The 13,688-nt window shown below is 35.8% G+C and overlaps 1 protein-coding gene across 1 annotated transcript in view; it reads right to left on the bottom strand.

Annotated features, from left to right (window-relative positions):
* Positions 1 to 3,115, bottom strand: part of LOC132185274 (uncharacterized) — a 4,375-nt gene extending 1,260 nt beyond the window's left edge. The window contains exons 1-3 of the mRNA XM_059599069.1: positions 2,699 to 3,115; positions 2,534 to 2,544; positions 89 to 704 (exon numbers count right to left, since the gene is read on the bottom strand). Coding sequence (XP_059455052.1) covers positions 89 to 704; positions 2,534 to 2,544; positions 2,699 to 3,115 — 1,044 coding nt within the window. The remainder of the gene's footprint in view (positions 1 to 88; positions 705 to 2,533; positions 2,545 to 2,698) is intronic.
* Positions 3,116 to 13,688: the final 10,573 nt, after the last annotated feature.

Here is a 13,688-nt window from a genome sequence, read left to right as displayed (position 1 = left end):
TGAATGTTTGTTTGTTTGTTTTTGTTTTTGTTTTTTTTTTTTTGTGTTTTTTTGTTTTTTTTTTTTTTTTTGTTTCTGGACTATGAACCTCCAAAGCTCCATGTGGAAACACTTTGGTGACAACACAAGGACCAAACCATCTAGATTTAAGCTTACTAGGGAAGAGTCGTAGCCTTGAATTATAGATCAACACCTTCTGTCCCACATGAAACTCTTTTTTGACCAGTTGCTTATCATGATACGCCTTGGTTCTTTCCTTGTAGAGCTTGGCGTTCTCATATGCATCATGCCTCATTTTCTCAAGTTCATTTAGTTGCAGCTTCCTCTTGTCACCAGCTTGTTTCATGTCAAAGTTGAACTTCTTGATGGCCCAATACGCTCTGTACTCCAACTCCACTGGTAGATGACATGCTTTCCGAAAGACCAACCGATATGGGGACATACCAATAGGCATCTTGTATGTAGTCTTATAAGCCCATAGGGCATCATTCAAGCGCAGAGACCAATCTTTCCTGTTGGGATTCACTGTCCTTTCTAGGATGCTTTTGATCTTTCTGTTGCTTATCTCCACTTGACCATTGGTTTGAGGATGGTAGGGAGTGCCAACCTCATATTTGATCCCATACTTCTTTATCAAAGAAGCAAAGGCATGATTGTTGAAATGGCTACCTCCATCACTGATTATCGCCTTTGGCGTCCCAAACCTAGCAAATTTGTTTTCCAGCAAAAACTTCACAACTACTTTGTTATCATTAATCTTTGAGGGGACAACCTCGACCCATTTAGACACACAATCCACACTCACAAGAATATATAAATAACCATATGAGTTAGAAAATGGACCCATGAAGTCAATACCCCATACATCAAAGAGCTCTACCACTTGAATGTTTTACAATGGCATCTAATTTCTGGATGAGATGTTACCTGTCCTCTGGCATCTATCACAAGAGCTGCAAAACAAAAAGGCATCTTTAAACACATTAGACCAATAAAACCAAGATTGTAGTATCTTAAGAGCTGCCCTCTTGGCCCCAAAGTGTCCTCCACAAGCAAACTGATAGCAATGCTGCAATATGCTCATGTGCTCCTCCTCTAGGACACATCTTCTGATGATTTGATCAGGGCAGAATTTGAACAGATAGGGGTCATCCCAATGGTAATGTCTAGATATAGACATCATCCTCTTCCTTTCTTGACTAGACATACCTGGAGGAAAAACCTTGGCAGTTATATAATTAACAATATCTGCATACCATGGAAGTTTGACATCTACTATAAATAACTGCTCATTTGTGAAGTTTTCATTCAAAGGAAGCTCATCTCCTTCTTCTTCATGAAGTAGCCTGGATAGGTAATCTGCCACCACATTCTCACTGCCTTTCTTATCTCTAATCTCAAGGTCAAACTCTTGCAGTAATAGCACCCATCTGATTAATCTAGGCTTTGCATCTTTCTTAGCAAACAAAGATCTCAAAGCAGCATGGTCAGTGAATACTATAACCTTAGAACCAAACAGGTATGATCTAAATTTCTCCAAAGCAAATATGACAGCTAATAATTCTTTCTCAGTAGTAGAATAATCTAGCTGAGCATCATTCAATGTTCTAGAAGCATAATAAATAGCATGAGGTACCTTAATAATTCTTTGACCTAAGACAGCTCCCAAGGTAAAGTCACTGGCATCACACATGAGCTTAAATGGAAGATTCCAATCAGGTGTCATCATTATTGGTGCAGATGTGAGCAGCTTTTTCAGTGTGTTGAAAGCAGTCATGCATTCTTCTGTCCATTCAAACTTGGCATCTTTGGCTAGCATTGGACATAGGAGTCTAGAGATCTTGGAGAAATCCTTGATGAACATTCTATAGAACCCGGCATGTCCAAGAAAACTTCTTACACCCTTCCCTGTCATTGGAGAAGGGAGTTTGGAGATGATGTCAATCTTGGCCTTATCCACCTCAATGTCGTTGCTAGAAATGGAATGACCCAACACAATGCCTTGTTAAACCATGAAGTTGCATTTTTTCCAATTGAGCACTAAATTGTATTCTTCACATCTCTTGAGGACACTCTTTAGATAATTAAGGCATTCATCAAAATTATAACCAAAATCACTAAAATCATCCATAAGTACCTCAATGAATTTCTCCACAATGTCTGAGAAAATGCTCATCATGCATCTTTGAAAGGTGGCTGGTGCATTGCATAATCCAAATGACATCCTTCTGTAAGCAAATGTGCCAAAAGGACATGTGAATGTGGTCTTCTCTTGGTCTTCTGGTGCTATTGCAATCTGGTTGTAGCCACTGTACCCATCCAAGAAGCAGTAGTATCTATGGCCAGCTAACCTCTCTAGCATTTGATCAATGAAGGGTAGAGGGAAGTGATTTTTTCTTGTCACCTTGTTCAGCCTTCTGTAGTCGATGCATACCCTCCAACTAGTGGTTATTCTTATAGGTATTAGCTCATCGTCTTCATTCTTCACCACTGTGATCCCACTCTTCTTTGGAACTACTTGAACTGGACTTACCCATTAACTGTCTGAGATGAGGTAGATAATGCCAACATCCAATAGTTTCAATACCTCCGCCTTGACTACCTCCTTCATGTGTGGGTTGAGTTATCTTTGTGCATCCCTGGTTGGCTTTGCTTCGTCCTTAAGGAAGATTTGATGCATGCACTTGGCTGGACTTACTCCCTTGATGTCAGCAATAATCCATCTTAAAACTGTTTTATGCTCTCTAAGAACTCTCAACAGCTTCTCTTCTTCCCCAAAACTTAAGTTTGTAACAACTATCACAGGTAGTGTCTTGTTCTCTCCCAAATAGGCATATGTCAGATGCTCTGGCAACTGCTTCAATTCCAAATTTGGTGTCTGGATAATAGAAGGGACAAGAGTAGTATTAGTAGGCACAAGAGTTTCAAAGGGAGGAATGTACTTACTTGAACGTGGTGGAGAGGCCTCAAGCAGGTGCACAGCTTCAATGATGTCATCAGTAACATCTTGAAAATCTAGCTTAATGTCCTGCTTTGTGAAACTGTGAGTGAGGGTGGCCTCCAATGGCTCTCTGTGATGGACTTGAAAAACTTTGTCAACAACACCTTGGATCATACATACATTAAAGCATTCCAGATCATCTTGAGGTAATTTCAATGTATCAAATATTTTAAATTCTATCTTCTCACCATTTGCCTTTATACTTACAGTACCCCTTTTCACACAAATTTTTGTATGAGCAGTTCTCATAAAGGGTCTTCCTAAGAAGATAGGCAAGGGCAATGGCATAGGGGATTCTTCCATATCTAATACAATGAAATCAGCGGGTAAAATAAATTCACCTACCTTTACCAAGACATCCTCAAGTATACCTCTTAGTCTTTTGATGCTTCTGTCTGCCAATTGCAAGGTGATAGAAGTTGGTTAAAGCTCCCCCAAACCTAGTGTCTCACATACAGTGTATGGTAGCAAATTGACCCATTCTCCTAGATCCAGTAATGCACGCTTAAAAAGATGGTCTCCTATCCTACAAGGAATGGTAAAACTACCTGGATCTTTTAGCTTTGGTGGTAGTTTTCATAACAACACTGCACTTACCTCCTCTATTAAAGCCACTGTTTCATGCTCCTGAAACTTCCTTTTAAGAGTGCAACAATTCTTTAAAAATTTAGCATATAAGGGAATTTGTTTAATTGCATCTAAGAAAGGAATGTTAATCTCTACTTTTCTCAAAGTCTCAAAAATGTCAAGAAGTTGTCTTTCTTTCTTGGGCTTTAGTAACCTTTGAGGGAAGGGTGGTGCATTCACCTTCTCCATTTTACTTACCTTGCATGTTGAGGCTTCATCTAGAGATGAATGAGCTGTCTCTTCAGTTCCTATGAGCTTACCATTTATGAGGCTTGTGACTGCTTTCAGTTGCTGGTGACATCTTGGATTGGGTATTGTTTGGGCTGGGAGTTCACCCTTCTTTCTTTCACTAAGCTCTTAAGCCATTTGCACCATTTGTGCTTCCAGTCTTTGAATGGCTTGATCAGTTCTTTGAATAGCTTGATTGATCCTTGCATTGATTTAGTGTTGTGAAGTTAAATTTTGTCTTTGCTCAGTCAAAAATTCCTATTGCGTAGTCCCCAGGTTGTGTACCATACTCTCCAGGTCATTCTTCTTTGACTCTTGAACTGGTTGGATTGCTTGTTGGGAGTTCCTCTACTGCCCTTGAGGGTTCAGAGCATTCTGATTGTTACTCCATGAGAAATTGGGGTGGTGTTGCCACCCTGGATTGTAGGTGTTGGAGTAGGGATTGTTCTTGGGAGGATAATTGTTTTGTCCCATAGAGTTTGCTTGCTCCTGATATGCAAATGAATACAAAGGGCAAGTCTCAATAGTGCGATCAGAATGAGAACATATGGTACATACCTGGAGTTGGGCAGCTTGTTGAACGGGAGAGATGTTCTGAGTTGTCATGGTGTTTACAAGCATATTTAATGTCTTCTGCATGACAGCGATTTGATTTTGTATTCCGCTATTTGTGTTTACTGCATACATGCCCTTGCTCTTTACTCCTTGCTTCCCTCGGGATGAGAATTCTTGAGAGTGCTCACTCAATGTTTCGAAGAGCTCTATGGCTTCCTCACTGCTTGTTGTGCAAATTATCTACCTAAATTAATAGGTAAATTATTATACATTTTACCTGCAAGTGCACAAGGTCAACATGGTAGTATTGGGTGCAAGTACAGGATCATTCCCACGAGGATTGCTGAATTTACGTTTAAAAATAGATTCCTTAAGCAAAAGCAAAATAAAGATTGATTGTTGAAGTGATGATAACAAAGGGTAGGGCTTTGATATACACCACTAATTATATTAAACTAATATATCAATATGCCAATGCTTTGATCAAGTTATGCATATTGAATGTTTGTCAACCTACGGGCATGGGTGTATACTCCTTAAGCTATTGATTTCCCTAAGCAACAAGTTAGGCATGGGTGTATACTCTAACTCTTTTCTTTCCTAAAGGATTTAGCATGGTAAATACTAAGTTGTTCTTTAGAAAAGCATATGTTCTATGGAAATCGACAAACACATGAGGCTTAAGGCATGGGTGTATACTCCCGGTTCCCCATGTTGATTAACCCAAGAATTACGGTGTGGATTCTTTTGTTACTTAAGTTAAACCCAAGACTCGATCATCCAAATTGATCTAACTAACAAGTCCATATCACATGCACATGTTGATCAGGCATACACATATGAAGAATTCATGCAAGCAGGTATTAATCAAGTTAAATAGCCATTGATGTTACTGTAATTTAGAGTTTTGATGAACAATAAAAATTGTGTTTAATTAACAACTTTTGTTGTAATGAATTTCTTTATGAATGATTAATATTTCATTTGGTTGGAACACATGTTTTGGTAATGGTATGCATGATGCCTAGTTCATGTGCCATAATCAGTACATAATAAAGCAATAAAAAACAATTTATCAGTCATTAGCAACAACATTAAGTTATTGTTAATAATCTGTTATCAGCAACAACCTAAAGTCGTCGCTGATCATTAGCAACGATACGTCATCTCAGATTTTGAATTTACTAGCGATGACGTTAAGCCATTTTAGCAGCTAATAATATTTATCAACAATGACTTAGAGTCATTGTTGATAACTTATTATTAGCGACAACATCTCGTTTTGGGTTCTAAATTTATTAGTGACAACTTTAAACATTATTAGTGACAATATTTATTTATTGTTGCTAATAAGGAGATATTAGCAACGACTTAAAGTCGTCATTGATGAGTAACAAGGTTGAACATTTTGCAAGGACTTATCAGCAATGAGAAATCGTTGCTAAAAGTCATTAGCAACGATTGTTGGACTTTTAGCAACGACAAAATGTCATTGCTAAAGACCTATTAGTGTCGACTTTCAAAAGTCAATGTTGATAAGCTCTCATTAGTGACGACTTTTGAGTCACCGCTAATTATTGTCCTCGCTTATGACAATATTTCTTGTAATGATTAAATGGATCTTTGAGCTATGGATTTATCCTAGATTTTTCCTAAAAAAATTGTTCATGAAAAATCTCTTGCTTGAAAAAATATAATATTAATTATAATTTAAGAAAATATTATGTTTTCTCACTTGAAAGTGTTATGTAGTTTTTGAATTTTATATTTTGATTTGAAAAGTGTGTTAGTAGTGGGATCACATATAAAAGGGAAAAATACATTTTACTCCCCTAACTGCTATCCACTCATTTGCACTTTGACTCCAATGTTTAGAAAGTGACATTTGACCTCCACTCAAATTGTTGCAATTCGATCAGTCTGACTTTTTTTTTCCCAAAATGCTAAATCCCAAGTTAAAAAAAAAAATTAAAAATTAAAAATTAAGGGGTGTCCGGTCAAGGGTAGCCGAAGCCACCCCTAGACCCAACTGGGGTGGCCGGCCACCCCTGAATTTTTTAATTTTTTAATTTTATTTTATTTTAAGTTGGGATTGAGGCATTTTCCAAAAAAAAAAAAAGTTAGGATGGTCGAATTGCAACAATTTGAAAGTTTTGGAGGGTCAAGTGCCACTTTTTAAACATTGGAGGTCAAAGTGCAAATTAATGGATAGTTCAGGGGAGTAAAATGTATTTTCTCAAATATAAAAATTCGTTTGATTAATGGGTATTTAAAAGAGTTTCCTGTTATGAATGCATTCATGCATTTGGTGGATAACCATTTAGTTCCATCTCTTGGAATTCTACACATTCATGTCATCTTTTAAAATTTATATAACATTGATGTAGTCTTTTGATTCATGTACTATCCTTTCATATTCCTTAACCTCCCATTATGATTCTATGTGTATAAAATGGAGTATTGAATAGTATGTAGAATACACAATAATAGAGAAGAATCATACATAGTTCCTGAAGAACTAGTTTCACTTATTACAATCTCCTTATCTTGTCTTGTCATTTTCTTTAATTTTACAACACATTATTAGCACGAAGCTCTAGCCAATTGTTGTGTTCTTTTTATCTTCAACATCAAAAGCTATTCGTGAGGTATTCTCAATTCATTGTAAGTTTCTTTAACATTTAGTAATCTTATTATCTATTTTTTTGATTAACATTCTAACATATACTTAGAAATTTCTAGTGTTTTAAGAATCATATTATAACATTTGCATATTATGATCCATGTGAGATTTATGTGAACTAGAATGTTATCATACTAATGCTATGAATATAATGTCTTATAATTTTATATGCCTGAAGCATATAAAAACTGAGTACCTTACGGTAAAGGATCCCTTGACCTTGTGGAATAATTTAAGGGAGAGATATGAGCACCAAAAGACAGTTATCCTCCCAAAAGCTCGTTATGATTGGATGCACCTGAGGTTGCAGGATTTCAAGAGTGTCAGTGACTATAACTCCGAACTCTTTAAAATTAGCTTACAATTAAAATTGTGTGGAGAAAAAGTCACTGATATGGATATGTTCGAAAAATTATATACCACATTTCATGCCTCGAATGTATAAAATATTGATAGCATAATTTCACAAGATATTCTGAACTAATATCTTGTCTTCTAGTGGCTGAGCAAAACAACGAGCTATTAATGAAAAATCATCAATCTCGTCCAATGGATTCTACACCATTTCCTGAAGCAAATGGAGCCTCATTTCATGGTAATAAAGGAAACCATGGTCGTGGACGTAGATGTAATAAAATATATATATATAGGTCAAGAGGAACGTACTCATAATTCTTACAAAAAAAATGTTCCATACATCCAGAAGTGGAACCACACTAAGGCAAAGCAAAATGAAAACAAAGGTTTACAAAATAAACCTACAAAGAACTATGAAAATAAATGTTACAAGTGTGGTATGAAAGGACATTGGTCACATACTTGTCGTACGCCTAAACAGCTGGTAGATCTATATCAAGCCTCCATAAAAGAAAAGGGGATTAAAATGAATTTTTCTTGATACTCGAAATGGAGAGGGTAACATTCATCTTAATGTTTCTGATTTCTTTGTAGACTCTAACACAAAAACTGATCTTTTGATTGGTGATGAATATGTCTACAACAATTAATATGTTTTCATTGTGTCTTAATCACAGTATGTTTACATTGTCAAATTTAATTGTTTTTTGTTATTTTCTTTTTGATTAATGAAATATATATATATATATATATATGGAGGCATGGGTCATATTGATGGAATGATTAATTCCAAGATGATGGGTAAAGATTTGTGTCTAGCAGACAGTTGTACAAGCACACAATTCTTAGAGATAAGAAATACTTTCAATACTTGATATTAAATAAAGCTAGTGTCAATACAATATCAGGTTCATCAAATCTAATCGAAGGCTCTGGAAGAGCGAATATCATATTGCCAAAAGGAACAAAATTTTGTATTGACGATGGTTTGTATTCTTCTAAATCTAGAAGAAATTTAATCAGTTTTAAGGGTATTCGTTTAAATGGTTATCATTTTGAAAACACTAATGAAGGCAGTGACGAACATCTTTATATTACTTCAATAATTTCGGGCCAGAAGCTCATATTGGAAAAACTGTCTACTTTCTCTTCCAAGTTGTATTATACAACAATAAGAACAATTGAATCACATATTGTGATGCACCAGAAGTGCTCTTATCCAAAGATGTTTATACTTTGGCATGATCGTCTTGGACATCCAGGAACAATTATGATGCGTCGAATAATTGAGAACTCTCATGAGCATCCCTTAAAGAACTCGAAGATTCTTTTACCAAGTGATTCTCTTTGTGCTACATGTTCTCAAGGTAAACTTGTTATCATAACATCCCCTTCTAAGGTAATTGTTGAATCTCCATCATTTTTACAAAGAATTCAAGGGGATATATGTGGGCCGATTCACCCTACATGTGGGCCATTCAGATATTTTATGGTTTTAATAGATGCATCATCTAGGTGGTCACATGTTTGCTTACTTTCTACTCATAATGTTACATTTGCTAGACTTCTTGTAAAAATAATTAGATTACGAGCACAATTTCCTGATTATCCAAATCAATCTATTCTGATGGATGATGCGGGTAAATTTACATCTCAAGCATTTTATGACTATTGCATGTCAATTGGAATGTTGAGCATCTTGTTGCTCATACTCATACTCAAAATGGCTTAGCTAAATCATTTATTAAACGACTTCAGTTAATTGCTCGACCTTTGCTTATGAAAACAAAATTACCTGTTTCTACTTGCGGACATGCAATATTACATACTGCATCATTAGTTTGGATCATATCAACAACTTACTAAAAATATTCCCCTTTGCAACTTGCATTTGGTCAACCACCAAATATTTTTCATTTTCGTATTTTTGGTTGTATTGTATATGTTCCAATTGCGCCACCTCAACGCACCAAGATGAAACCTCAACGTAAACTTGAAATTTACGTTAGTTTTGATTCTCCTTCTATCATTAGATACATTGAGCCTTTAACTGGTGATATTTTTAAAGCATGTTTTGACGATTGTCATTTTGATGAAAACATATTCCCATCACTATAGAAAGAAAAGTCGTTGCCAGAAGCACGACAAGAAATCACTAGAATAATTCGACGTTATCTCATTTTGATCCTCGTACAAATCAATGTGAACTAGAAGTTCAAAGAATCATTCATTTGCAATGTATTGCAAATCAATTGGCAGATGCATTTACTGACAACAAGAAAATAGCTAAGTCTCACATTCCAGCTGCTAATACTCTAGTGAAGATAGAAGTCAATGTAGGACAATCAATTAATACAGAAACAAATGAGTCTAAGGCACACCTGAAGCATGGAAGACCTATTGGTGCAAAGGATAAGATTCACCAGAAGAGAAAAGTACAAGGAAATGAAATCGACGCTCTTGAAGAGGCCTTATCCACAAAACAAGCAACGAAAATTGATCAATCCAAACTTTTTGTACAAAATTCTCCTAGAAAGGAATCCCCCGAATAGGAACCTTTTGAAGAGGAATTTCCTGAAGAGTTACCCGCTAAAGAGGAACAGGTACCTGAAAATAATGAGATCTCAATAAATTATGTAAGTACAGGAGAAATATTGGATATAAACAAAATTTTTGTCGACAACATATTTTCATTTAAAGTTGCATTTGACATTACCAAAAGTAATGATGATATTGAACCACAAACCGTCGAAGAATGTCGACGTAGAAATGATTGGCCAATGTGGAAGAAAGCAATTCAGGCAAAATTAAACTCACTAGCAAAACGTCAAGGATTTGGATCTGTAGTCTAAACACCTGAAGGTGTATCTCCTGTTGGATACAAGTAGGTATTTGTACGAAAACAAAATGAGAAAAATGAAATTGTGAGGTACAAAGTAAGACTTGTTGCACAAGGCTTCCTGCAGAAATCTGGTATTGATTATAAAGAAACATATTCCCTTGTAGTGGATGCAATTACATTTAGATTTTTGAGTAGCTTGGTAGTTACAGAAAGTTTGGATATGCGTTTAATGAATGTGGTTACAACATATTTAAATGGATTGCTTGATAATGATATATACATGAAAATCCATGAAGGATACAAACTGCCTGTAGCATATAATTCCAAATCCTGAAGTATTTATTCTATCAGGCTACAAATATCTTTATATGGGTTAAAGCAATCCGGTCGCATGTGGTACAATCGTCTTAGTGAATATCTATTGAAAGAAGGATTTGAGAATAATCAAATTTGTCCATGCGTTTTCATTAAGAAATCAAAATCTGGATTTGATATCATTGCAGTTTATGTAGATGATTTAAATTTTGTTGGGACTCTAGAAGAGCTCATAAAAGCTGCCACTTATTTAAAAAAATGAGTTTGAGATGAAAGATCTTGGAAAGACAAAATTTTGTCTTGGCTTGCAGATTGAATATTTTCCAAATGGAATTCTTGTTCATTAGTTAACATATACAGAAAATGTCCTAAAGCACTTTTACATGGAGAAAGCTCATCCTTTGAGCACTCTAATGGTTGTTCGATCGCTTGATGTGAAAAAAGACAATTTTCGCCCTCGAGAAGATGACGAAGAAATTCTTGGTCCTGAAGTACCATATCTTAGTGCAATTGGTGCTCTGATGTATCTTGCAAATTGCACACGACCTAATATTGCATTTTCAGTTAATTTACTAGCAAGATACAGTTCTGCACCAACTTGAAGGCATTGGAATGGAGTCAAACATGTTCTACGTTATCTTCGTGGAACAACTAACATGGGATTATTTTATTCAAGAGGGTCAAATTCACAATTAGTTGGATATGCAGATGTGGGTTTTCTTTCTGATTCGCATAAAGGCAGATCTCAAACAAGATATCTATTTACATGTGGAAGTACTGCTATTTCATGGCAATTTGTCAAGCAAACACTTGTTGCTACTTCTTCAAATCACTCAGAGATTATTGCAATTCATGAAGCATGTCGGGAATGCATATGGCTAAGATCAATAATTCAACACGGTCGAGAAAAGTGTGGTTTATCCACAATCAAAGATAACCCGACAATATTATATGAAGATAATGTCGCAAGTATCACACAGATCAGAAGATGATATATTAAAAGTTATAGAACTAAACACATTTCACCGAAGTTCTTTTATACACATGAGCTCCAGAAGAGTGGTGATATTGATGTCAAGTAGATAAGATCAAGTGATAATTTGTCAGATTTATTTACCAAAACATTACCGACTACAACATTTAAGAAGTTGGTGAATAACATTGTGTTAGTTCTTGTGTTGGCTTAATTCAGTTCCAAAATGCAGAGGCTACTGTCCATGGGCTCAAACACTGATATAGAATGCTCAGAATTAAATCTCCAGCGTACATAATGTAGATTCATGTGTCATGAACGTCCCTGCAAAGTTTCAGCTCAATCGGACCACAAAAACTCATCGATGACAACTATTGATCAAGGACAGACGGAATTTCCAGATTGCTGATGATTGATGATTTTCACCCTCTGCATGCCCTGTCCGGACAAGAGTTCCAAAAACTCTGTTTCTGCTCCGCAAGGCCCTGTCCGGACAGCCCATTAACCTGTCCGGACACCCCGTAAGTTTTACGCCCCAAAATGTGATTTTAAGTGTGTTAGGTCTAGGCTTTTGTTGGGAGTATATATACATCTTTATAGAGAGAGATGTACGAAATTCTACCCTAGGTTTCGTGGGAGGCTGTGCTTAGAGAGAAAATATGTGTGAGCCTGATTATTCCTCTTAGAGGATTTTGTTAGTTTCATTGTGCGCTTCATTGAGAAGTCTATCGAAATGATCCGGTAGAGGAGAATCATGTTGAAGAAGATTGTGAGTAAGGAGACGAGTTAGAGGCTTGTTGATCTTACAGAGTGAAGGGCTTCCATAGGGTTGTAAGTGTTCCTAGTGTCTATAATCTCTGGATAATTTTTTTATAATGATTTCCTGGGTTTGGCTGCCCCGGAGAGGTTTTACTTTTAGATTATTTTCTAAAAGGTTTCCTCTTCGTCACCAAAATCCTTGTGTGTGGTTGTTTATATTTTGGTGACTGTTTGCTTATATTTAAATATTTTTAATTCCGCATTAATTGGGGTTTTGGAGTTGTTAAGCGTTTTTCACATTGGAATGCCCCGACTCAAGGATCTTTCATCATAAACAATTGAAGCTCTTCATGCTAATGAGGGGGAGTAAAATGATTATGCTGATTGTACTATTTTTCCTTCGCCACAGCTTTTTTTTTTTTTTTTTTCATTGGGTTTTTCTTGGCAAGGTTTTAACAAGGCATATTCTTAGTGTATGGTCATCCATGGGGTAGTGTTATGAATGCATTCATCATTTGGTGGATGACCAGTTAGTTCCATCTCTTGGAATTCTGCACATTCATGTCATTTTTTATAATTCTTATAACATTCATGGAATACATTGATGTAGCCTTTTAATTCATGTACTACCATTTCATATTCCCCCTTTCATATTCCTTAACCTCCCATTATGATTCCATATCTATAAAAGAGAGTATTGAGTAGTATGTAGAATACACAATAATAGAGAAGAATCATACATAGTTCTTGAATAACTAATTTCACATATCGCAATCTATTTATCTTGTCTTGTCATTTTCTTTGATTTTACAACATTTCCAACAATTTAGAAGTGAAAATAGGTTTTAAAATTTTTTCCAAACATGCCCTCAGTTTTTTAATTTGCTAACAAGATACGGTATTCTTATCCTTAGAAACAGTCATGCAACAAACTGGACATAAATTAGCTATAAACGAGTATGTAGTTAGTTCATATAAATCAGTCTAATAAAATGGCAGTATCTCTTATTATATGAAATGCTCATACTTTCTTAATTGCAAGTAGTTCTCATGTCACCTTATTAGACTGGTCTGTATGAGCTTATTATTATCCTTAATTCTACGGACCGCTCCAAAACACAAAGCATAAGGACGAATGAAGAACACGTGTAATTATGTTGATTTAAATCACTATATATGTGGCATATGGACCTAACTTTAATATATTAAAAATTTTCTTTCACACAGATCTGCCTCCCATGCATGAAGCCTTAACGAGCCATGCCTGTTGCAAAAATTGGAGGGCTTTGTGGTTGCACCCTCCATTTTCGAAGCATTGAATGCCCAACCTGTATCACATCCAAAGCCC

The sequence above is a fragment of the Corylus avellana genome, chromosome ca6, assembly GCF_901000735.1.
Source record: "Corylus avellana chromosome ca6, CavTom2PMs-1.0".
Lineage (NCBI taxonomy): Eukaryota > Viridiplantae > Streptophyta > Magnoliopsida > Fagales > Betulaceae > Corylus > Corylus avellana.
This window is presented reverse-complemented; position numbering and strand designations above follow the sequence as displayed.